At 42.6% G+C, this 26,065-nt stretch overlaps 3 protein-coding genes across 4 annotated transcripts; all 3 read right to left on the reverse strand.

Annotated features, from left to right (window-relative positions):
* Positions 1-527: 527 nt before the first annotated feature.
* Positions 528-7,958, reverse strand: trim16 (tripartite motif containing 16). The gene is made up of 6 exons (XM_079293299.1): positions 7,305-7,958; positions 4,262-4,357; positions 3,284-3,517; positions 2,758-2,929; positions 1,746-1,841; positions 528-1,430 (listed from the first exon to the last, which is right to left on the reverse strand). The coding sequence occupies exons 1-6, from the start codon at positions 7,935-7,937 to the stop codon at positions 820-822; spliced, it is 1,842 nt and encodes a 613-aa protein (XP_079149425.1). The 5' UTR covers positions 7,938-7,958; the 3' UTR covers positions 528-819.
* Positions 7,959-9,066: 1,108 nt separating this feature from the next.
* On the reverse strand, positions 9,067-17,723 carry fads6 (fatty acid desaturase 6). 2 transcript variants are annotated; one of them, XM_079293310.1, is made up of 7 exons: positions 17,591-17,723; positions 17,120-17,437; positions 15,260-15,426; positions 13,017-13,197; positions 12,630-12,817; positions 10,801-10,980; positions 9,067-9,785 (listed from the first exon to the last, which is right to left on the reverse strand). In XM_079293310.1, exons 2-7 carry the CDS (start codon positions 17,346-17,348, stop codon positions 9,636-9,638), a joined length of 1,095 nt encoding a protein of 364 aa, XP_079149436.1. In that variant the 5' UTR covers positions 17,349-17,437; positions 17,591-17,723; the 3' UTR covers positions 9,067-9,635. The 2 variants fall into 2 exon arrangements, with proteins under 2 accessions (XP_079149436.1, XP_079149435.1); XM_079293309.1 differs by lacking the exon at positions 17,591-17,723 and having other exon boundaries at positions 17,120-17,509.
* Positions 17,724-18,514: 791 nt separating this feature from the next.
* Positions 18,515-25,248, reverse strand: ush1gb (Usher syndrome 1Gb (autosomal recessive)). The gene is made up of 4 exons (XM_079293303.1): positions 25,010-25,248; positions 20,625-21,072; positions 19,454-20,271; positions 18,515-19,082 (listed from the first exon to the last, which is right to left on the reverse strand). The coding sequence occupies exons 1-3, from the start codon at positions 25,171-25,173 to the stop codon at positions 19,456-19,458; spliced, it is 1,428 nt and encodes a 475-aa protein (XP_079149429.1). The 5' UTR covers positions 25,174-25,248; the 3' UTR covers positions 18,515-19,082; positions 19,454-19,455.
* Between the last annotated feature and the right edge of the window lie 817 nt (positions 25,249-26,065).

The following is a 26,065-nucleotide window of genomic DNA, read 5'->3' on the forward strand; positions in this document are numbered from 1 at the left end:
TCCACATTAATTTGTTCATGTGTCTTCTATCACATTGCACATAAGCAGTCAACAATCTTACTGTCAGTTTGCTCCGTTACACTATAAAATGTTAGGGTATTTTACTGTCTTTGTACATTGTTGTACCTGTTTTTGATTCTTACTTTCAGGCCATTGCAATGAATTCTACCTTGAACCTATAAATTAACGACATAATGTGATTCTGACATGTTCAGGGCCATGGTAACCTGTGACTACAACGTCTCATAGATTTAGGCTTTTCTTAAGTCAACTTTATTTGATGTTTTCAGCCATGACTACGACTTTCTGATGCAAGCAACAGAGAAAATGACCTCCCAGCTTATCCGTCCATTTATTTGTGGTCTGCGCGGCAGATTTATCGTTCAGCCATAAGATGAATTTCCAAAGAAATCCATAATAACAGAAGCACAAATGATCACACAAATTATTCAACCGAGCCTCTTGATTTGATGCCGTGGGGAAGCTTGAACTAAAACAAAAACAGATGCACTTTTTTGCAAATGAAGATACAAATTTAATTTGCATACAGAAAAATCCAGAACACCTCTGAATTCACAGTGGGATGAAAAGTAACAGAAGTCCCAAAGGTACACAGGGGTATAAATATGACTTGAGCCCAAATATACACAAGATAAACATTCACAATTATCACATTAGTTCTACAAAAAGACATGATGTAAACAGGTCTAATATGAGAAGACAGTCCATATGTTCCATATCATTGGGAAACAAACTTTTTAAACAACAGTAGTCGCATATTGTTGAATTGATGCCGGGAAAACTGACTTGTAATCATTGCTATGCTGCTATCTTTGAAACAATAGCTCCAATGGGAGGTGAGGTGGGAGGAGAGGGGCTTTTGAGCCGCAGCGGCTCCCCTGGTGCCACCAAGGCGACTACGTTCTCCTTCTTGGACAACCAGAAAGCCGGATAAATAGGCTCCAGGAACTCCGCCTTGTACTCGTGGATGAGCGTCATGGTGTCGTCCACGCCGTAGAAAGCCAGGAGGCCTCTGCTGTAGTCCACGTAAACCCCGATACGCGTGAACTTCTCCACGGTAAGAGGGGTCTCCACGTCACTGTGCCAGGCCGAGAAGGTGCGTCCGTTCCACTGGACGCACCAGGAGAAGTTGTTCCCCGTGATGCAGCTGTTGCTCTCGCTGCCCTTGCGGTCGATGCTCTTGTAGGTCAGGCCGACGTGCGCGCCCTCACCGCTCATGTCCGCCTCAAAGTAGTGACGGCCCAGATAGAAGCTCTCCGTCGCCAGGACTTGGCGCCAGTTCTCGAACCTCTCAGGTATGTCTGGATAAGGATGCTGCCAGGGCGTGGTGTTAGTCACCTTCCTGTTTTCCTCCGTCAGCCTCAGGAACTTGTGAGCTGTGTCGGCGTCGAAACTCACGTGGGCGACATCTGGGAGAGGATTGTGAAAAAGGTTTGTTTAGTTGTGTTGTAAGTGTTATGACTGCAGTCAGGAGGGCAAACACCACTGAGGCCACGAGATCAAATCCTCCACACTCTTGCTTTTGTTTGTTTTCATCTGATAGGAGTCGAAACTTAGACTGTAAACTAAATACATTTAAGAAAAGGGAGTATACATTTGTATGCATAAACTCACATGCACATAAAATATCATGTGCACATACAAACATACATGCAGATAGAATCATGACCATGTATCTGCCCAGTGGCAAATATATACATCCGAAATATTAAAAAAACACTCACACTTGAGGAAGTCTGCATGTGTCACTGGATCTGGTAAAGACATGTTATGTTTTGCTGCAATGATTTCATGAACGGTCGTCTTTATTCCCATTTTGTCTGCAATAGAAGAAAATATAGTTTCAGTCTCTGATAACACGTCACAGTTTAGATTCATTTGTGTGTAATTTTGACATCACAGGGAAAACAAGTGTGTGCTGTCTTTCAGTCTCTGTAGGTGACACACAAAGGAGGCGAGTCATGAAGCACACAGGTGTTTGAGTGGTGTGCAAAGATGCAAATACTTCCAGTACAAAGCTGAGACACACAGGCTGGACTTTCAGGTTCAGACAGTGTGAATGCAGCCGGGAGGGATTCCTGCGGAGTGTGATGGGTAGGACGCCCAGTAGCTTTTGACTTTGTCTTTTGTTTGTATTTTTTGCAGAGTAACTTTATTGTTCTGTTCATGTCAGCCAAATCAGGAGCTATGCATTCTATTGTAAGTGCAATTTAACTCAGTTTTTGTCAGATTCTTTAATCATTTGTGACAAAATAACTAGATAGCTGAACGAAGCTAGTTAGCTTCTAGCAAACATTTCAACATCCATTGATGCGAAACGTTTTGTGGAGCTTTGAACTTTGTCAAATCTATTCTCTTATTTTTTTTAGCAACATAGCACGATTTTAAAGGAAGTAGTACGCTGGTCTTTTAGCCGTTGGCGAGGTGGCCATGCAGAGATTCACAATGTACAAATATGTTTGCATGAACTGCCACCATGAACGATGAAAGCTCATCTTTGTTTACTGTCATTTTTTGTGTCTTTACGCTGAAGTACATACGATAATAACAGACCTAGCTGTTCATCGCCAAAGAAGAGAAGAAGAAAAAGTGGGCGTTCCTCTAACCCACGAGCCAATCAAAGCAGGGGGCGTGCCTTCCCACCCCTTCCCCACGGCTGCAAACAACTTAATAGCTTTAATAAAACAACTATTACATCCGTAATTCAGTGCTTCATTTGTGCTTCTTTTTTCTCACCATTCTTGCACGTCTCTTTGAGCTTCTCTATGTATGAAGACACAAGCATGGCACACAGCTCCTGTGTGGAGTCGACGATCACTCGGCTGAAGGAGTTCAGACGGTCCGTCAGGCCGATGTAGACGCCGGGCAGAGAGATATCAGTGGCCTCTTTCTTCCACTCTGAATACTCCTGTAGGACAAACACAGGGATCAGAACACACACACACACACACACGTATACATAGTAATAATCTATTTAAATAACTATTTATTCATTTATAATTACTTCTACTTGCATTGTTGTTGTTATTATTTTTTACGATCTTGAAAAAACATCTACATTTTGCTGGACCTCCGTTTCTCACTCTTCATGTTATTCTCCTCACTTTGCTTTTGTCCCAGTCTTACTTTGCACGATTTCTTGGGTCGTATATGTGTTCATTATCTGCACTTGTTTTGTTGTCATTGTTCTACACAATAAAAGAGGGATGAGACATCAGGATGTCAGAAGTCTTGCAGCGTGACTTGACCCCGGTGGTGTTACCTGTAAGAAATCCACATCATTCTTGTTCTTGGAGAGCTTCTCCATCTGCCCCTGAGTCTTCTTCAGCTCCGTGCACCTCTGCTCCAGGTGAACCCGGATGCCCTCGGCCTGCCTCAGCGCCTGCTTCTCCTCCCCCTCCAGGATCTCCGTCACCTCCCGCTTCGCCCTCTCCACCACGACCTGCAGCTCCTCGAACTGGCTCTCGATCACTGCCCGTACCTCCGTCACCGAATGCTGTGGAATAGTTCAGATCAGTGGACTGAGCATTCTTTACATTCTGGGAGAAGAAGCGATGCATATCTGATGCTGCTGACAGGTCACAGGTTGGGGGAATTCATCGGGAGGCCGTGGTGATGTTGCATAACCACAAGCTCAGCGAGGGAATGCTTTGTTGCCTCACCACATGAAAACCATGCCACACCTCAGGCTACAGGCTGGTGGCTTCTCAAGCCAAAAATAGCTGCTGCCAACTGTTATCTAACTAATGAGGACATGTGGAAAAACTCCCTTTTCACTGCTTGTGCACATACAGCTGGGTATCTGGTGAAACTGCTAAACCGAGGAGTGGAGTAGTAACGTTAAGAAGTGTAGAGAGCCAGAGCAAATGAGTACAATTTAACAACGCACTGCTTCAGCCACACACTCAGCGTAGGAGAGCACATTTCTACATGTGCTGTAACCGGTGTAACAGTAAAGCATGGTCACTAGTGGACAGCGTCTGTTCTACTTCAACTTTATTCATTTTTTTGGGAGGGATTCTTAAAGAGACAGGCGCTAAAACGGAGCGTTTCAGACAAAGGGTGAATACAGGTATATTCACAGACCGTATGAGAAAAAGAAAATGTCTTTGGGAACATTAAAGCGTGTAAACGTGTTGTACTAGAAACCAGAAACACAGGTATGAACCTGAAATCAAGCATGACATGTCTCCTTCAATGACGTGTTGTGACACCCAGATGAGTCACACGGTGCGTTTACCTCGATAGAGACCGTGTTGAGTTGAAGTTTGTTGATGGCGGTTTCTCCTGCCGTCACCGTCTTCACCATCTCGCTCTGCTTCTCCCTCAGTTCCTTCTGTGGACACGAGGAGAGAACAGAATTCAGCACGAGTCCTCACAGAAACCACAACCATGCAGTCATGCCGAAAATACGCCGATCCTAACAGATGTAAAGTATTTTGCAGATGTAAACATTTGGGCTGTTTGTTTCCTGGTTTCCTCTACTCTCTGTGCATGATGCTCACATATCCTCCACTCTTTACGTTTGTACTTCTCAAAGCGTGGACTTGTTTTAAGAGTCGAGTCTGAATTCCTCGGGCAGGTTCAGACGGCTCCCTGTACTCAAAGAGAATTCTTTTCCAGAGAGTTTTAGACCCTGAGGGAGAATTCTTTGCTTGAGACTGTGTGACAGGGCCTCACGTCTATGTCGTTATGAGCCCAACATTCATAAAAGCATTTTATTTATCAATACCCTTCAGCCTATTATTTGAGGTCATTTTGAGAGAGGGACAAGACATCTTTCCTCTCTCCTCTTCGTAACGACGATAGAGCATGCAGAAGAAGACGTTTTAGTTATGATAGATATGTTATTAATTCCGTCACACACATAATAATTAATACAGTTAAGAAGCAATATTAATTTATTAGCAGATGATCTTTTGATGTGTACAACAACATTTTCTCCAAATATTACATTTTCTAAGTTCAGACAACTTAACATTCGTGAGCTTTTGTGCCCATATCTGCACTCAGTGGATTCATATCTTTATATTTTCAAAGTAAAATGTAAAATGTGTAATAGAAAACATTCTGACAGAGCCAGGTTGGTATTTGGTTGGAATAATATCTACATAATCAGATCTGTATCTGCCTCAACAGGTCACAAACTTGGCTTTGACAAGTTCTTATCATCAGTTCAAGCTCGGATGATTTTTAGTTTCACACGAGGCCGAAGCAGAAGCTCGGTGAAGCTAACGTCGCTTGTAAACAGGCAAAGCATTGATTGGCACTGTGACAGTTATGTTTATTTAATTGTAGGTTAAAACAGTTGCTCATCTTTTGTGTCCTGAGGGAATTTGATTGTGGCAGTAAAGTAGCTATGGTTTATGTTATTTTCTGTATTAGCATCATGTTTTTGTGACAGTTTGAAAAGAAAACTGAATCTTCGAACCATCTCGATGAAACAAATATTCTATCCACCGCAAAAAAAGTTTCTCAAGTTTTGACTGTTTGACTCAAATGACCCCTCGCTAAGCCCCGCCCTCGTTACCACGGAGCACACACTGTCACTAACTGCACTAAAGAGAAATGTCACGTAATCTTTGGAAAAACAGGAAGCAGACAGAAGACAATGACATTAAGGAACAACATTAAGGAACAACACTGTTTGTATAAAGCCGGGTTTATCACTTAGCAAGGGGTCGAATAAAAACTGTATTACTACCTACATTTGTCCATAATAATAATAATAATAGTTTAATAATAATAATAATAGTTTAATAATAATAATAATAGTTTAATAATAATAATAATAGTTTATTAATAATAATAATAATAATAATAATAATAATAAGACATCATTTTCTGGTCGCAGCTTGAGAAACGTAATGTTTTTATGTGCAGCGGAAAGTAAAAGTGTTTCCAGGAAACCTATGAGCACATCTCTGGTAAACACGAGATCTGAAGTGGTGCTTTTGTGTGATTCTTTGAGAGACGTTTAACAGATCTGTCCAAAAGAAATCGTATGCGTGTTAATGAGTAGGAACAGAGGTGTGAGTTGTATCATGAGTTCTATAAAAGGAGGACCTTAAAGTTGTGGAACATCAGCTCTGAACAGGAAGTGATTTCACTCCATTGTCTTCATGTCTTCATGTCTGTTCTCTTTAAAAGGGAAGTGCTTGAGATCTGAAAACTGCAAGTTCATTTCCACTTCAATAGAATCCAGTCACATTATAAGAGACAGTGTTCCTCGTCTTGTTTTCTATTCACACACAGCTAGAACCTCTTTCATGCAGTGAATGCAGCGGTGCCAGTAGACTTTGTGGTATTTCCACTTACAGTCTGGAGCTTTACCGCTCTAATGAAGCACTTTGAGGTTTTTGCAAACAGCACACTGTGCAAACAGCAGGTGCAAGCTAAACGCTACGGATCTGTGCAGGAATCTGGACCCGAGAGGTTGAACCTGAGGGTCCTGAACCGTCAAACAGAGAGGCAAGTGACACTTTAGCTGAAGCTGGAGCTTTTGTCTGCGTCAGCGGGAACGAACAAAGTTCAGTATTGAGTTTCCAGACGTCCAAAATATCTTGTTAATCACGAGCTTTACAGCGGATGTTAAGGCAGAGTTACTCTCCTGATTGGGTTTTCAGAGATCAAAGCGGCATTATAGGACAAGTGAGAACAACTGTGATTCATTTTGAAGACAGAGTTCATCTCCTTTCCTCTGGAGCTGAAGGTTACATCTGTCAAAGCCAGACAGAAATAGTCAGACATCACTCCATTTATCTCCCCCGAAATATGTGAGAGCAACATTGTGGGTAAGATTTAAGGATTACGGCAAACTAACGCCACCAGTGCTGTTATATTGTGTCCTTTTGATGTTGAAAAACTTTATTTATTCTTCAACGAGAATCATTTTCGCTCTCATGTGTCTGCTGAAACTCTCATGGCCTCTACCTTTACCACACATGAAAACAAATCAATAACACATGCAAGCAATCAGGTAACTCATTGTTGTTAGATAGTTAATCATTAAAATGACTTACAGGATCTTTTTTTCATCTCAGTGGTGGAAATGGACTTCAACAGAAACCCAGTTTATCAAAGGTTTCTGTTTTTCTGACTGCTTTGTTGAAATACCGGACACCTCAACTAAATATCACTCAAAGAGCACGCAGCTGAAAGCTCCATCTTGTTATTAATACACTAATGAGAAGATTAAATGTGAACTTAGTATATGGATGAAGATGCAGTTTTGAGGAGTTCTGATGGAAGTAATAATACAGAACATGAGAAAAGACACTCGCCTCTATCCGACTGCGAGCCTCCACCACGGGGACCGTGTTGTGGCCCTTGTGCTCCTCCGCCACACAGTCCTGACAGACGCAGCACTCGTCGGCGCAGCAGAAGAGCTCCAGGGGCCACTTGTGGCTCTCGCAGGTCCTTCTCTCGATGTCCCTTAGCGGCTCCACCAGCCGGTGGTTGTGGAACTTGGGGTTCTCCAGGTGAGGCCGGAGGTGGGCCTCGCAGTAGGACACCAGGCAGGTGAGGCAGGACTTGAGGGCCCTGCAGGGGCTCTCGATGCACGAGTCGCACACCACGTCGTCGGGGCCCAGAGGTTCCTCCTTGGCCTCCTCTTCTGCTACCTTCTCCACATCTGTCTGCGGCTCCTCCTCAGGCTTCTTGGGGTCTTCTGACTCCTTCAGGTCTTCCTGGATCTTGGTGTCCTCCGCCCCCTTAGGGTCCTGCTCCTCTTTGCTCCTGATCACAGCCTCTGTGCCGTTCTGTTTGGGGCCGTCGGCTGGTTCAGGCTTGTCGGGGCTCTGCAGACACTCGGGGGGGCATCCCTGGCTTTTGTCAGAGTTGTCCATGCTCAGCACACCTGAGCACAACTTCTGCTGTTTGGAGACGGGAGCTGCTTCAGCTGCTGGATCTGCCATGTCTTCAGTCTCTCTCTCTCTCTCTCTCTCTCTCTCTCTCTCTCTCTCTCTCGACAGCCACACCTAGAGGATGTGAAGGAGGCCCATATAGTTACAGACAGAGAAAAAAAGCTCTCCGCCCACTTCAACACACACACACACACACACACACACACACACACACACACACACACACACACACACACACACACACACACACACACACACACACACACACACACACACACACACACACACACACACACACACACACACACACACTGCCCTCCCCTTTCCCTGGAGGAGAAAGAAAGAAGCCACAGGGTGGAGCCCCAACGAGCAGCAGAGAGGTGTAGAGTTGCATTCCCCCATCATGCATTGTGTTTAAACATGAGCTGTTACTTTTAATTGTTTGTAGATTTAATTCCCCCCCCTCTGCTTCCTCTCTCACTGCTGCTGCTCCGAAGTTCAAGAGGGAAATCCGGTGAAAATGCAAATATTGAGTGAATCATCAAGATAGAAAACAGACACATGAACTACTCACAGGGCAACGTTCGTCATGTGGTCATGTGATTAATCACATGTGTGTTCAGCCAATCAGAGACGGGGCTCCTTCCTTCTTTTGAAGAAGAAAATATTTTAATTTATATTTTTTTTATTTGTCTCATTTGATTTAATCTTTTTAGGTTTTTCATATTTGTGTGAAATATTTAATGAAAGCAATTCTCACATAAAAACAATCAAAGTAACTGGAGCAGAAAGGAAAGTCTGCTTCTGGTCCAACAATGGGTCAAATCATGAGGTGTAAAGTGAAAGGAATATTCATATATTATAGATATAAATATATGATACTTATATGGTGTAAAATGAATCAATGCTGAACATAAAAAGGCAACTCTTTGCTAATTTTCTAACTTAATGAGTGTTGTGCTCAGTTTGTTATGCTGCCCCCAAGTGGCACAAATATGTATACAGTATATATTTATCAACACTGCTTTACAATTTCAAAAGTCGAACTTTGAAGCAATAAATCTCTGTCTGTCTGTGTGTCCTTTGCATTTCTCAACAACCGTTCGTCCGATCGACCTCTACGATCTGCGTCTACGTCATATTGGCAGCGCAGGCGTTTGAACATAAGACAATGTGACGATTGAGGAAATAAAAACAACGTTTAATTCATGTTAAAAATTATTCTCAGAGAGATAAAAACACAGACGCCTGTGTTTTTATACTGTAACTACAGTCAAGAATGAGCCTTTGAGCTGAGGACACAACAACAACAACAACAACAACAACAACAACAGGGGCCTGTCTCATGAAGCAGGGTCAGATGTTTAACACTATATTCTGCTGCTGTGCTTCGTGTAGTGGTATTTTCACTGCTGTAATAAAAGAGTGTCTCATAAACTATGTTTGTGAAACCAGTTAGGACCAGCAGACTGATCTTCAGGAGACAGACCCCAGATCAGTGATTCTTCTCCCTCTGTGACCTTTAATGCAGCGCCCATCAAACACAATCAAGTCAGCGTTTGGTTGAGCTTTGTGCTATTTATCAAACTGCAACACATTCATTCAGTTCATATTATTTAACAAAAGATACATTCATTTATCTCCTAACATCAGATTAAGTAAACCTTTAAAGTGTTATTGATTAAACTCGATGTTTGCTCCTCTGGAGCAGCAGCAGCAGAATGAATAGTTCTTCTTCGTCACTCTTCATCACTGCACCCCCACCATCTCTGTGATGGGCGGCGCGAACACCATCAGCTCCTGGTATCTGTGGAAGAACAACGTGAGGCGGGAGACGTAGCCGTCCTCCTGGTACGGGAGCTGCTTCTCCGTCAGATATTTGGACACAATGGGCTTCACCTGGAAGACATGACTCAGGGTCAGTTTTACAAGCGTAGACTATTTTTTATGATTAATGGTATATTGTTAAGACAAACATTTCAATCACACATGTCAATATCAAGTTGACATGGAAGATATAAATTAAATGAAGTACATACACGACCACAGACCAAAACAATAAACACATGCAACACAAAAAAGATAAAAACTCATGTTTAACTGTGATTTCTAGGAAACCGTTGAATGGATATTTTTGTCGTCCAACAGGAAGTTAGCATCACCCTCCACAAACAGTCATTCTTTGTTTCCGTTACCTTAGAATTAGAATTAGTTTATGTCATGGCGGAGTCCGCCATGTTTCTACTTTAGCCCAGAACGGACGAACCGAACACACGGCTCTAGAGAGAGACTTTCGTGTTTCAGTAAGTTAAAATCTGAAACCTCACCACAAGATGCCACCAAATCCTACACACTACACCTTTAAATTGTTCAGAATAAATGGAAGGTACAGCTGGGAAAACTTTACTTTTAACTTTATTGTAATTGTAAAATTTAAAAATAAAATGCTAAAAGCTCCAGAGCAGCTACTAAATGGACCTTGAGTTAAGTTTGTTTTGTCATGTTTATGTTCAGATCTATTTTATTCGATCGATCGATGTACCACATTTGGTACAAACTCTTTTTTGCACCAATGTTTTTGCATAGTTATCCAGTAAAATGTGGTAATTACTGTTAATATTACGAGGAAAGGCAAGCTTCAGTTATATTTCATACATTTTACTCACATAACTTGCAAGGTAATCACTGTATCTATGACATTATTTTATGCCAATACATTCATATATTGCCTTTAAATTCAAAGCATCAATTGCAGTGGACGACAAATGGCTTCCTGTTTGTTCCTGACTCTGAACTCTTGAACCTGAACTCAACAATTCTCCCCGTTTTGTGGCATAAATCATAAATCTCCCTCTGTGCTGCAAAAACAATAGAAACTGATAATATATAATGATTTGTGGGTTTTAAAACTTACCTTCAGACACATGTTATCAGACAGGAAGGGGAAGAGATGGTGCTCCACGTGGCAGTTGATAAGCGAGTGTCCGAACATGCAGTCCAGCAGAGGGTTACGGGGCAGGTTCAGCACTCCGTGGGTCATCTGGTAGATCCTCTTTGGTCGGTTGGTGGGAGAGAACATCTGGAGGCCGATGTGCTGCCGATAACACAGTTTCAGTTTGGTTCAATGTCTAGGGGCAATCATAGTATATATATGTAAACTGCTGAAAACACGTGAATTACATTCCTGGTGTTATTTACTGAACAACAAACAAAGAACAGAGCAGTTCTAAATACTTCACTCATGATTTAATGGGAAAGAATGAAATACACAATGTATATACAGTCGTACATGTTGACTTTATTGTCCTGTTCGTTTTACTCAAGTCAGTGGCCATGCATTGGGTTCAAACTAACTTACTTTTTGTCAAATAAGTTGAACATCATGTGTGACTTCAATGAAAGATGAGGGGCACACTAAGCTAAACAACTGTTTAGTGGTACATTAAGATGGGTCATTTGAATAAATTTGATTACAACAAAACTAGCTAGCTTGTTAGCTTATCAGAGCTAGCTAGGAATGTCCAGTGGCTACTCACTTATTTTCCCCAAAGTAACTTTGTATATTTGTGATTCAATTAAACAAGTGGGACAAACTTAAGCATCCCCTGCTTTATGGTCTGTGTGACTCTAAATGGACCATAATGTACTAAATGAACATCATGCTGTATTGAAGAAGACTTGAAACTAGAGATTGAGACATAAACTCATGTTTACAATGTTTACTGCGGTAATAAATCAAGAGAGAAGTAGAGTCATTTTCTATAGACTTCTATACAACCAGAGGAGTCGCCCCCTGGTGGACACTAGAGAGAATGCAGCTTTAACACATGAAGCATCGGCTTCACTTTGTAGAACCGGAGGTTGCCGCCTGAACTGGATATAATATTTGTTTGGCATCAATGGACCAAAACAAAACCATCTCTGCTTGCATGAATACAAAATAAAGTGTGTTTTCTTATATAAAGGAAGATTTTTAGGTCACAATGTTTACATATGAGACACCAGAGTCAAGGTTATCATCTGATCGAAGTACAGCGGGGATGTAGAGTTCAGGGGGGAAAGACGGGACAAAAGCCAATGACAGCACCAAGATCCAGGAGAGAACAGGTTTCCATTGTGACCCCCCAGTGAGAGCAAACGTTTGTTCCCCCTTGTTAGACCCTTGACTTCACATCAAGAACCTGCGTTCTCCAATCCACCTTCTCACACTTTGATCAGAACAATGCACAATGACCTGCGGCACTCAGACTCCATCTGGGAACAAATCATGCATGAATTGTTCCTTTTATGTCCCTTTAGTTCACTGACTGGTCTGATCTCTGAGAACACAATGCTGCATTGAGCTTGTGTCACAAGAGCAGTCTTCACTGAATCTGTGAGAGCTGGACTCACATGCCTGGCTATATCTGGAGGGAATTTAGTGTTTAGCATAGTAGTCGACCATTTAGCGGCTCTTCTGGAGCTTTTGGTCACAGCACATGGTCTTTATATATATCTCAACATGGATGGATTGCCATGACTTATTGTACAGACAATCATGATCCCCAGAGGATGAGCCCTACTGACTTTGATGATCGGTACTTTTCTTCTAGCGCCACCAGCAGGTTGACGTTTTGGGCTTTTAGCAAAATTTTGGGCGTTTAGCTAAATGCTAAACATTAGCATGTTAGCATTTAGCTCAACGCTGCCCCCTGTGCCTCACAGAGCTGCAGGCCGTCTTGTCCTGCTCCAGGTATTTCTCACCTGGAAAATGTTGACGTGGATGTACGGCACGGAGAACATTGCTCTGCACACGAGCATGCAGAGCAAAGCGCTGAGAGGCGACAGGAAGCCGGACACGTGGATCAGCAGCCAGTACTGTGAATACAGGCCCAGCGTCACCAGCAGGACGGTCCTAACGACGAGAGCCAGAGAGTGTCCTTTGAGATGAGCTGCAACAAAAAAACAGAGAATCACATGTGTGAGGATAAACTCACACCGAAGCGAGAGAGTCGAGGTAACAGGGGAGCTTGAACAGGATCAGAGGGTGAGAAATCTCAGCTTTACGCTGATAATCACGTTTAACGTTGAAGTATGTGAGCAAACTCATAAACCTGTCCGTCCTTCTCTGGACCTTTTGGCGCCTCTTACCGAGAGCAACAAGTGGGGTGATGATGGGCATGGCCAGGGGAGCTATGAACAGGTAGACGGAGCGAGGCAGGCAGGGGACCTTCCATATGCTGGAGTCACCCAGTCCAATGACGTTAGTGTGAGCGTGGTGCATCTTAATGTGGCCTTGAACGCCGGCCCGCGCTGAGAATGAGCCACAGATCTGGACGAACACAGGCACAGATGGGTATGTTTTATGAAACATGCAAACAACAAAACACACTGATGAAGCACAGAAAACAATCATATCGACAGACTTCTTCGACTTATTGTATGTTTTTATTCTGCTTGCTTCGATAAGCAGCCACTAATAGAATGAGGGCAAAGAGCAGCAGCATGAAAAGCAACTGAACGCTGAGTAAACATCGGAAGTCACAGGTTCAACAGTTCACTGACTTGGTTATTTTAGCCGTGAGGTTATTAAATGTCACTACACACTGCTTTAACAACCTGATTTACAGCGTTAAACACGTCACCTTATGTCACCTTATCTTGTTTTCACCTTTATTTAAATGCAAGGTTTTCTGAGCATGAGGCCTCCGACTGCTTCACATTCACAGCTGCCCCACAGACATGAATACATATATACAAATACACAACGGGTCTCTGAGCAGCTGCACTGAAACAGCTGGGAGTTAAAGGGAGTTAGTCTTACATTATGGAAAGTTACATTTGATATATTTCTTGCCAAGAAGATTGATACCACTCTCCTCTCTGTAAGCTGAATTTGAAGCTACAGACAGTTAGCTTAGCTTAGCATGAAGACTGGAAACTGGCCTACAAAACAAAAGCCCTTCCTACCAGCAGCTCTAGAGCTCACTATTAAATACTTTACATCTTGTTTGTTTCATTTGTACAACAAACAAAGTGAAGACAAGACAAGTTGTGTTGTCTCAAGGGGTCATATGTCTTGTACTGGGCAACGACTTCCTGGAGTCTTGTTGTCACTGTGTGGTTGCCAAGAAATAGTCTGGCACATGACCCCCCCCCCCCCCCCCCCCAATAACACCGTGTCTTTTTGTGTTTGCACGGATTAAACAACAGGAGACATAACATGTTACTCATTGACCTTTAAAGGTTTTGGTAAAGTATTTTGTTACCTTATTGAGCCAGGCTAGCTGTTTCCCTCTGTTTCCAGTCTTTATGCTAAACTAAGCTAATTGGCTGCCTGCCTCAGCTATACCGCACAGATGTGAGAGTGGTAACAATCATCACATCTAACTCTCAGCAAGAATACAAATAAACATTTTTTTACCCCAAATGTCAAACTATTCCACCCACTGCACAGTTTAAAAAAATGCCTACTTCCGTATGACAAAGGCCTCGACGCAACGACGACAAATATGACAGCTAGCTTGGAAAAAATAGCGATATGTTATGGGGCACTGAATGTTATGAATTTACTGTTTATCAGATATCACATATGAGACGAGAACTATACCCTGCAGTCCCTCCACTTCACTATACTGTAACGTAACCAGTATAACATTAGCATGCAAACATGGCAGGATTAGCAAGCTAACGGCAGCGAGCTAACTAGCCAGCCACTAAATGAGCTGCGCTGTGATTGTAATGCTACACAGTCGTTAGTGAGAAAGTAAAAACGACAGACGATGCAGAGAAAGGAGGATCTGATTAGAGGGCGTTAATATTCTTTGATTATGAACTAATTAAAACAGTTTTAAGTTGTTTTCATGAAAAACATTTTCGGCATGAAATGTTGATTTTTATTCATTTTGAAGAAAGATTGATGAGTTTCATCACAGTACAGTTATTTAGTTAATAGCTTAAAAAAACATGTTTAAGTGTGCAGTTACTCTTTAAACGCTTTGCTGAAGGGCACTTCAGCACTAGTATTTCGCACGCTGCGGCAGAGCTGGACTCTGTGTTTACATCATGATGCTCAAACACAGTCAGAGTTAATGGACAATGTTTTTCCTCATGTTGAATTATTAATGTGAAGATGCCGCCCATATTATCTGACCAGAGAATTGTTTTTGTTGCTGTTTACATTCCTTATGATGCAAATCCCCCAAAAGCTCGACAGGAATGTCCTACTGTCTTTGTTTTGTTCGTCGTGTGTTTTTTGTGTTACAGACGGACTACAGCTGAATTTTGATGTGCATCTCTGTGTTGCATAATGACAATAACTGATCCATGAATCCCTGAAGCTGTGCCTCAGGTGTTAAATGACGACCTTCCGTTTATTTCTTTAACCATCTCACCTCGATGAAGAAGACGGCCCAGAAGTTCTCCCAGGCCTGCGACTCGCTCAGCGCCCCGTGGCTGGCCAGGTGTGCCCCCTTGAAGGTGATGACAGCGTGGGCCACGCCCATCAGCAGCATGCCTGCCGAAAACCACAGGACCTGAGAGGAGCCCAGCAGCAGGAAGGCTGCAGGACAGAGCACAGGAATCTCAATTTAAATCAATTGGTGAAGAGATTTATCCATTCGCCTCTGGGTCAAAGTGTCTTTACATCTATCTGCTGTTTGCAGATATCAGCATCTTCTGCAGTTCATTTCTTACGATTACTTTGTCCCGAATTCAACTCTGCCTCCGATCATTCAATCTGATATTCACAAATGATAAAATATTTATACTAACAGCTAAACTTCCTGTCAGCAAATTCAGTTTGATGATAAACATAACCCATCAATAACACTACGAACTACCAACATACATTGGTTTTCAGCTGAACAAAGGGGTTTGGGGGTTTAGTTACTCTTACAAATCTTCTACTTTTGTAATATATTGATGTATTCTATTGTATTGTGTTGTATTGTGCTGTAGAGTCTTGTACTATGTGTCTGATTTTAGGCCACTATATTGTAATAACCTGCCCGGGGAATAAAGACTCTATTCTGGCACATTTTCATTGAGGTGGAAAATGAAATGTTGATTAATGTGCACTGTCCCATATGAATAAATAAATAAATGAATGAAATGCAGAGTGAACTGGACTTTTTTACTTTCATAAACCTGCAACACAAGCAGCCAGTGAGGCTCCTCCGACCGGCTCTTAACAGGTTTCGGTGACTTACTCTTTCCTAACTCAATAAAACATGTGCAAATATACTGCACCTCCTATTTCAAAGCAGACTATTTTGAGGTGATAAGTCACAAGCTCTGTGATACACGATGACAGATGCCTCCTCAGGCTGCACGGACTAAATTCAGCCTCATACTCACAGTCGGGGATACACACTGCGGGGATTGATGTGAGGAAAACTCACTGCTGTGGTAATCTGCATGTTCACTGCAGTCTAGATCCACTGACTGATCCTGTGACATGAGTCACTGAGGCACTGGTCCTACTTCAGGTCAGCAGCACCAGTGACCCAGATAGAGGATGTGTAAACCAATCATGACAACAGTGTTGGAGAAAGAGCTGTTTGTAGAGAGGAATGTGTTTTCATTATGTTTCAGATGACATACATGAATTAATGAGGCAATTATAGAGCTGAAATGATGAGTTCATTTATATATTTTATTGTATTTGTAAGGGGGCCATGTATAATATTACAAATTGCCAAAAATGTCATAATCTATTAATAATGTATATAATATTAATAAAATGTTACTTTGGGCTTGTGGAGATTGTTATTCTCTATCTGCCAGTTTAGAATCTTAATAATCTATTGATTGAATTTAAAAACACACATTATCTTGTGATGAAATTGTACATTTGAATGCACTATGAATTCTGCATTGTAGAAGATTTTATATATTGAAAGTGATGAAAATTAAAATATAACATGCTTATTAAATCTTTAATGTTTGCACATATTCCTAAATCCAAGATGTTTTAGCACTGGAGAAAGTTCAGCATGTCTTTGGTCATTCAGGGACAGAACGTAACGATGAACATCAATACGATATGAATGTGTTGGTGTCTTTGTATCTGTATCCTTGGGCCGGAGGATGTTTCTGTCTCGGGCACAGTGACTGGTCCACGAGGTCACTCACAAAAACATAAAGTTAAAGGTACAACACCTTCTGTGGTTCTAGTTTCGTGATAAGTTATTGTGTCTTTTTTAAGCATTAAAAAAACAAAAAGAAGCTGCATGAAGTTCAGTGAGTCTTACCAGGAGGCAGACAGAGGAATGCTGCTGCCAGGATGCTGCTATCGATCCCCCTCCTCTCCCACCAGCTGCTCCGCCTCACCGTCTCCTGCACCAGCCTGGTCAGCTCCATCATCAGAGACTCTTCACCGTTATTCTTCTTCTTCATCACCTCCGCTTTGCCCCGGGCCGACACCACCTCCCCCGTCCTCTCGTCCCGTCCTTCCCTCCACTCCTCCGGTACGTTCTGCATGCTGAGGGAACCAAGAAGTAACGCGGTGGTTCTGCGTCCTCCTGCGAGGAAGCCGGTGCTCAACGCTGCCTGCAGCACACAGCTGCACCCTAAGCACAAAGTCCACGGGTCAAAGTTAGCATTGCAAAAGCTCTTCTTAGAAAAAAAAGAAGAGAAAGCATCGTCACAGGGCCAGCCCCCTATATCCTGCTGCTCCAAGAGGCCCGTGCACCCTCCTCCTCCTCCTGCCTCATCTCTCTTACTCTTGTTTCCTCTGTCAGCTGACTCCCGCTGCAACCCAGCACCCGTGAGATTTATTGTCCCACGACCCACAGATGTAGAAGCTTTGCCCTGTGATGGACATCCTCAATATTGTTTTTCAGAACAGCCTCACAACTGCTCAAGAGTTCACTTCTCTTCTCTCTCTGGTGTCTCATTCTGCATGTTGCTCACCCTCCAGTGTTTCTTTGTGACAGCTTCCCCTCTCTCCTCCCCCCTCCCCCTCTCTGTAACCTTGGCAAATGTTCTGGGAAAGGAGAGGGAGGGAGGAGGTGGATTAACAGCAGCTGATTCTTCACCGTGGGGGGGGGGGGGGGGGGGGGGGAGAAGATGCTGGTGAGCAAGAATGTGCCCTCATAGCTGGGGTGTGTTTATGAGTTGGCCCAGGTGAGAGCCTGTGTGTCTATATATATATATATATATATATATATATATATATATATATATATATATATACATATACATATATACTGTATATATATATACATATATATACACATATATATATATATATATATACACATATATATACATATATACTGTATATGCATGCAGACTGCACATCATATGCATACTCATGCATATATATACACAGTATATAAGTATATATATATATCTGGAGTCAGTTGTTTTCTGGCCAGTGTTCTGGGCTTGTCGCCATGCTGAACCAGTGTGTGTGTGTGTGTGTGTGTGTGTGTGTGTGTGTGTTTTCACTCTGAAGGACAGCTGATATACTGCAGACGGGAACATAAGAGCAACATGACCGTCCGCCAGCTCCTCTCACGTCCCTCCACGGCCTTGAGCTGCTCTTTTTTTATTTATTCATTCAAGCACTTAATCGGCGGTCAGTGTCACCTAATTCGAGAAAGACACACTGGCTGGTTATATCAACATATAGTCACACGCAAAACAATAATAATTTCACTTTATTGTAACAAAAGATACCTATTGTTGTGGGTACATCTTCAAATACAAAAACAGTTTAAAATAAAACAGCATTCATGCATGTCATACTCTCAAGTGCACAGACAGACCTTCAGTGAAACCACAAACGCCGCAGCAACGTGAGATATAACAGCGTTATCTAGCACACGCTGACATAAGCTCACAGCACCACCACACCGTGTTTGCAGAGCAGTCAGTCCGTTAGCGATTCCCAATCTTAAAGAGTCACCATTGTGTATGTGCCGTGGAGTAAAATAACATGTTTACAGTGAGATAGCTGTACAATGAAGACACGATAAACAGTATGTTCAAAGGGTTAAGTACAATCATGCATTGATAAAACATGAATCAATACAGTTTGCAACAATAACAAGTCAGGCTAAGATTCATTGGACAGTGTTGGTGTGTTTTTACATGTGGCAAAACGTTCCCATGAAATGTTCATTACGTCTTTTCCAAGTTCCGGTCAGATGCCTTGACTCCATGTTTCCTCCGCTGCAGGGTAATAACAGTACATGGTGTCATGTTGTCCTGTAAATAAATGGGGAAAAAACAACGTCATGTATGACTGTATTCTGATCAATAATGTGTAATGACACTAAAATGACTTTCAGGCCTACTGCTATATCACAGGTCGCCACTAGATGGAGCCATTTAGCCGGTAAAAAGGGTCACACAGGTAGATGTGTGCTCTGGTTGGAGTTGGGTGGAACCGCGTTGGTACCGGATGAAGTACTCAGTTGGTATCAGTATCATTTTAAGGGTACTGGCATTGTAATGTCTGAAACGACACACGATATGCAAATGCAAAGCAGCAGCTTATGAGAGACAACAAAGGTTTATCTGAGAGCAGCGCGTGGCGCCTCCCATTTAAAACTAAATGTGTATTACTCCACACTGACCTTCAGAGCTCAGTGTCTTCAATGGCCTCTGGTTCGTCTATGGCGTCCAGACGTCTCTTGCGGGCATCCAGAAGTTTCTTCCTGGGACCCAAAGGGATGTGAATGCTGGCGAGGTCCTGATCCGAACAAAGCAGCAGAGCCTCCAGGTCGATCTTCTCCCTCCTGAAGATGGGCATGACCTCGCTGAGGCTTTGAGAGGCGAGGAAGGTCTCCAGAGGACTGTTCTCTGGCTCAAAGTCCTCATCCAACCCGACATCCGTGTCCTCCCAGGGCAACTCCTGAAGGTTTCTTCCCTGCAGGCTCAAGGCGCTGCCGATGCTGTCCTCATCGAAGCTGGGCGAGCGTCGGGCCAGATTTCCTCGTAGACGAACATTCGGTGCCCGGCCCACCGGTTCACTCCCCACTACGCTCTCTTCATCCCGTGTCCCGATACCAAACACGCCTCCACTCAAATAGGTCCTCCTGAACACCATGGTGCCGAGCCCGGGTCTGGTGAACAGGGAATCGCGTCCGGAGTCGGCGCTGATCTCCGAATACGCGGCCTCGTGGAGGCCCGGCTCGCTCACGGCACGGGAGACGGTGTCGTCGTCGTGGTCGCGGGGGAACATGTCTCGGATGTTGAGGCGCGAGCGCTCCTTGGCGTTGGCGTACGTGCCCTGTTTGAGGAACATGACGTCGTTGCCGAGCTGCAGGCCGGACAGCGAGCGCACGCTTTTCCTCCCGTCCTCGTAGATCTTGAACGTTCCATCGACCTGCTTCTTCTTCTCCAGCTTCTTCTGTATCTTGGCCTTGCCCTTGGCTGTGGAGTGCAGGGTGGCCTGAGGGGAATATCAAGACATTAAGAATCAATAAAAGGTTATGTAGATCATGAATGGGTAGACCCACATGAAGTTAAACCATCACTGTTGCTGCGACCAAAACAGAACTTGACTCACCAGGCAAATGAGGTTCTCTGTCTTTCTAAAGAAGTGAAATATGATCCTGGACTCAGGTGAATAGTATCTACTACTGGATCAGACAGTGAAATGTGTCCATCTCGTTATTCAAGCAAAGCTATTATCTTATTAGCAATCAACGGCTACAGCTACGTTGAGGTTTGCCAAAGTGTCTCACGCACACTGAAGTGTGACGCGATACATTGTACTTGAACACAAAGTCAAAGAACAACCACCTGCGAGTATGGCATGTTGGAGGTGACGGTGTTGAACTTGCGGCTCAGTGTGCTGCCGCTGGTGTAGCTAGAAAAGCTGATAGCATCCAAGTTGTCTAAAGCCGCCGACTCCTTCATGAACTTCCTCTCCATGTGTTCGCGGTGCTTCCGCTGGAGCTTCGCGCAGTCCTTGATCCGGCGCTCCGCGGCGCGGAACGCCCGGTCCTTGAGTTTGCCGACCAGCTTCGGGTTGAGGGTGACCTGCTTGGCAGCGATGGAGTCCAGGTAGCGAACGCAGTCCATGTGTCCCTTGGTGGCGGCCATGTCCAGCGGCGTGTGGTAGTCGTTGTCCAGACACCACACGTTGGCACCGAAGGCCACCAGGAAGGACAGGCAGTTGTGGTGGCCGTTGGCAGCTGCCAGGTGAAGCGGTGTGTTGCCCCAGATGTCACACCTGTCCGGGTCGCCTCTGGAAGACAAGACGCCATGTTGCATCTTACAGGACTGGATTCACACATACATTATGATTTCTGTTACTAATCTGTAAGGACCAAACCAGTGTTCTGCAGGTTTTAACAAATTCATTTAATGCAGACTTTATGATTTTTTAGGCGACCAAAATGTTACAATTAACTTTCATGAAGTGAAAACACATTGTGAAAGGATTGAAGGTGGAAAACAAAAACAATGACAATGTCGTGGTAGAGACCTGTCAATCAGCGTGTAGCCCCGCCCTAAAGCATCCCCTGCTTTATGGTCTGTGTGACTCTAAATGGACCATAATGTACTAAATGAACATCATGCTGTATTGAAGAAGACTTGAAACTAGATATTGAGACATAAACTCATGTTTACAATGTTTACTGAGGTAATAAATCAAGAGAGAAGTAGAGTCATTTTCTATAGACTTCTATACAACCAGAGGAGTCGCCCCCTGGTGGTCATTAGAGAGAATGCAGCTTGAACACATGAAGCTTTGACTTCACTTTTTTTGAACCTGAGGTGGTTGCCGTCTGGTCCACACATCTATCCACATGTGTACATTTGGTGTGGTATTATTTTCACGTCTTGCTCTCTCAATTTATGGCCCTTTTTCTAATTTGAACTGAAACAGATGTTTTCCTGCAGAGATCTCTCACGCTGCACACTTAAACCAGGTTCACTGAGAAACTCAACCTCACTTTGCTGATCCTCTTACACTACCGACTGAACTCAGGAAGTAAGATGACTCACACGACCTGCAGCTATGTCAGTCAATCTCCCGTGTTGTGAAAATGACCCTTAGGTCTTTGGCATTACTTGAGTGAGGCAATGTAACAGGTTATTTTGATCCATGTCTCACACAGAGTGTTTTCACTTCATGCTCTGGGGTTGTGAGTAAAATGTACATGAGAATAAACTCAGCACTTCAAATTAGTAGTGCAGAAATTTCCCATACCGACACCTAATTTCTTCTTAAATGATCTCTGTTTCATTTCACTATTAACTTAATATATTTTCACTTGTTGGTCGGACAAAACAAGCAATTTGAAGACGACTCTTTGGATATTTAGAAAATTGTATTTGACCTTTTAAAGTCAAAATGTATGATCACGATATGAGATTAAATCCTCATTCACAGCCTGGAAATGAACAGTGCATCATGGGTGAAATTGCAGTCTTTTTCCAGCCTTGTCAAATAGCAGTAATATTAGCTGAGACAGCACCGGTAAGTCATTCAAATGACTGAAATAATATCTTTGGAATATTAACATGATATCAAAAAAGCACTACCCACAATGCTCTGCATGTTGACTTTCCCACAATGCACCACAGTCTGAATACTATGATGAACTGTGTTGTCCCTCCTCTTCCTGTTTAGTCTCCGCCCACATGGCCCCGGGGCGCTGATCAATAATTGAAGCGCTGCAGGTTAAACATGACAGAGGTGACTCTGCATTATTTATCCCGCACACCAAGAGCCTTTTTTCTGCAGACACCCAGAGACAGTGTTACCACACGCCTCACGGCCACCGAACCTTGATCCCTGATTTCCTGTCTGCAGACAAATATCTCCTCTGACATTAGAGCAAAGAAAGTACGCGGCTTATTTTAATGCTCAGAGCAGCATATATGTCTGTACCCTGTCAGCTGAAAGAGTAATTAAGCAGATAATATTTCAGAGGAAAGAAATGCAAGAAGGAGGAATCACACAGTAACACGACTCTGACTCTGACTCAGATGAAACACAAACACTTGTTTACTAGCAACACGTACGACTCGGTAGCAAACCTCTCCACTTTCTTTGGTACGGTGTTATGTTTACTTCAGTTCAGGCCAGACTTCCTGCTCCCCAAACAACTTTTAAGAGCTGAAGCAAATCTGCGTTGGATTGGCGCTCGCACACGAGTCATTTAAAAACCCAGAAACCAAAACTACTGAAGGAATAATACCTGTTGTTTGATCCTGACTGCAATATTTTCACCATATCTGGACTGAGCAGGAGCGACGTAGAGACGCCGTATACGTCTCTGGTAGAGACCTGTCAATCAGCGTGTAGCCCCGCCCTAAAGCATCCCCTGCTTTATGGTCTGTGTGACTCTAAATGGACCATAATGTACTAAATGAACATCATGCTGTATTGAAGAAGACTTGAAACTAGAGATTGAGACATAAACTCATGTTTACAATGTTTACTGAGGTAATAAATCAAGAGAGAAGTAGAGTCATTTTCTATAGACTTCTATACAACCAGAGGAGTCGCCCCCTGGTGGACACTAGAGAGAATGCAGCTTTAACACATGAAGCTTTGACTTCCACATCCTCTTTTTGGGGATGTTTATTTATTTAACTTTGATTGTTGCTTATTTACTCATAAACATTGAATGTTACACAGAAATATTTCTACTTCTCAGGGTCTTTAACACTAGATTTTTCAAACGCAGCTCTACAAGACAAGTCATTAATTCATCTTAAATTAATGACGTCGTAAAGTACACATTTTAGTTGATTTTGTGCCTTTGTGGTGCAAATCAAATAATCCTGTTAATTTTGGGACAGTTGCCTAATTCGCCCAGTCGGTAATCCAGACCTGCAAGGACCTGAAGTTGGAATGTTTACGTATTCTTAAGCAGATATTTTGTCATTTAAATCATTTAGCAACATGACAAGTTGGTCTTATTTTGTTGAACAAACAAAAAGTTTTTGTTGGAAAATATTTGCAGCACAGAAAGCAGCCTATGAAGTGAGTTATGTCCTGCTCCTCTTCTTGTTCTCATTAACTTTTAGCTGTGAGCTTTATAGCTTCACATCCTCTCTGCACTGCGTCCTCCATTATATCCGCTGTAGGAGGAAGAAGCATCAACATCCATCCCGGTGACCTTTCTCCTGTTTCTGCAGCATCAAACCCAATAGCCTCCACTTTACTGCTGCCTGTAAACCCGTCACCAGCACCATGACATACCGTCCTCCTCCTGCTGCTCGGTCTCCTAAACCTTCAACAAGACACGTCTCTGACACGACTCATCTCACCAGAACAGAGACGTACTCCTAAACACTTTCATCATTATCTCAGTTTTCTCTTGCAAATACGCTTTCAGAGCACAGATCACATCGTGCAATAGCTTCTATGAACTAATCTCATTATACCTGCACCGGCTCTGGTCTGTAATGGTTTAATCTGTGACATTAAAACAAAGTTATCATGCTTCAGATGCATCACTCTGTGTACTAGAGAGCTGCATTAACGCTGACCTTTCTCTGTCATCAGGCTGTTAAAATGTAAAGCATTTAATCTGCAGCAGCTCCGATGACATTATAGAGAAGGAGCAGCAACACATGTGGCACAATGTTTGTGTTTTATCATTCATGTGAATATTAGCAGATCACTGAGGTATAATATACAATATTATATATTTATGTTGTGAAGCTGGAGGATTCTAGAGAGTTTAAACAGTATAATTGTATATTAATAACACAGGTGTCTTCTATTATTAATATTATTATTATCATAACACTCTCTGTTAACAGAAATATAGTTTGTTTCAAGTTTATTTAGGTTTTTGGTTGAAATAAGAAAAATCCACTTGTTTACATTGAACTTTAACTTAATTATCAAAAATAATACAATAAAAATAAAATATAATAAAATATAAGGCCCTGTTATATATTTATTTTGTGAAGCTGGAGGTATCTAGAGTTTAATAGTGTACTTTTATATTAATAAAGAGCAAAGTGGGGACACAGGTCTCTTTTATTATTATTGTTATTATTATGATTAACATTCTGTTTATTTACAGTGAACTTTAACTTACAGATATTGACATAATTATCAAAATCATAAATAAGGCTCTATCATATAATTATTAAATAGAGGAGAGGTTACTTCCCCCTCACCGGACGCGGTGTTACCGGATGAAGTGACTCACCCTCTCCCCACGATGAGCCGCAGTGTCTCGAGGTTCCCGTGGTACGAGGCCCACAGAGTCGGTGTCATCCCGTCCTCGTCCGGTGCGTTCAGCTCCTTCCGCGTGGCCTCCTTCAGCGCGTCCAGGTACCCGTCCCGGGCCGCCCGGTGGTACCGGTCGTCCATGGCTATAAGCCCCGGCTCACTCACTCTCGCTTCGGTTCCATGGAGGCTCTGTGGAGGGTGTCCGGACGGACGGACGGACCGACCGGGCTGCTGGAGTGGAGACGAACACGCGGCGTGCTGGTTGTCAGGGGCGGGGCTATGACGATGAGACCCGCCCCCTTTTACAATGTAGGCTAATAGAAAAATAATATTAAGTTAAATTAAAAAAGTATATAAATAAATAAAACAATTTTTAAAAACTTGAAAATAAAATAAGAGTAATATATATATATATATATATATATATATATATATATATATATATATATATATATATATATATATATATATATATATATATATATATATATATATATCTCATATGTGAGAAAGCATATATATATATACAACAGTAAAGTAAACATGTGAAACAATAACGAGTATTAAAGTCTAACAAGTGACTCTGACATCATCGAGCATCACTGATTGATATGTTTATGACTCAGATCCGTCTGATGAGATACAGTCATGTATGACGCAGAGGCAGACGTCCCGTCAGCTACACTGATTCAAAACTAAACAAATGAAGTGATTTACATCGTGGTGCTCTATGGGCTGCAACTGTGCATCTTTGGGTCGACTGACATTTGCCCAAAGCAACGTTTAAAGGGTCAGTTCTCTCAAATTACCAAAAATAAAGAAATACATTTTATTGCTTGAGGTATATTTATCTAAAAAGGTACATTTAAACAAAACAAATATCAATATGTTTTCAGAAAGATCGTCCTCCAGGATCCTCAAATAATCCTCAGAACTCAAGGATTATAAAGGAACTACAGTCAAACAAAGAAATGTTCGCTGCCAATAGATTTTCAAACAACACATGCAAATGAGTGGAAGTCAACGGACGCAC

Source organism: Melanostigma gelatinosum (assembly GCF_949748355.1).
Source record: "Melanostigma gelatinosum genome assembly, chromosome: 21".
In the NCBI taxonomy this organism is placed as follows: domain Eukaryota; kingdom Metazoa; phylum Chordata; class Actinopteri; order Perciformes; family Zoarcidae; genus Melanostigma; species Melanostigma gelatinosum.

Bases quoted from the DNA above. Each gene is read 5' to 3' on its own strand.
- trim16 (XM_079293299.1), bottom strand. From the start codon at position 7,937: ATGGCAGATCCAGCAGCTGAAGCAGCTCCCGTCTCCAAACAGCAGAAG. The intron at 4,358-7,304 runs GCGAGTGTCTTT...TCGTGTCCACAG, and splicing joins AGGCTCGCAGTCGGATAGAG to AAGGAACTGAGGGAGAAGCA. The intron at 2,930-3,283 runs GTAACACCACCG...TTTGTCCTACAG, and splicing joins ATGATGTGGATTTCTTACAG to GAGTATTCAGAGTGGAAGAA.
- fads6 (XM_079293310.1), bottom strand. From the start codon at position 17,348: ATGCAGAACGTACCGGAGGAGTGGAGGGAAGGACGGGACGAGAGGACG. The intron at 13,198-15,259 runs GTGAGATGGTTA...GTGTTCGTCCAG, and splicing joins GGGCCGTCTTCTTCATCGAG to ATCTGTGGCTCATTCTCAGC. The intron at 10,981-12,629 runs GTGAGAAATACC...TGTTATCGGCAG, and splicing joins TCCACGTCAACATTTTCCAG to CACATCGGCCTCCAGATGTT.
- ush1gb (XM_079293303.1), bottom strand. From the start codon at position 25,173: ATGGACGACCGGTACCACCGGGCGGCCCGGGACGGGTACCTGGACGCG. The intron at 21,073-25,009 runs GTGAGTCACTTC...CTTGTCTTCCAG, and splicing joins CGGCTCATCGTGGGGAGAGG to AGGCGACCCGGACAGGTGTG. The intron at 20,272-20,624 runs GTGGTTGTTCTT...TATTCCCCTCAG, and splicing joins CCAACATGCCATACTCGCAG to GCCACCCTGCACTCCACAGC.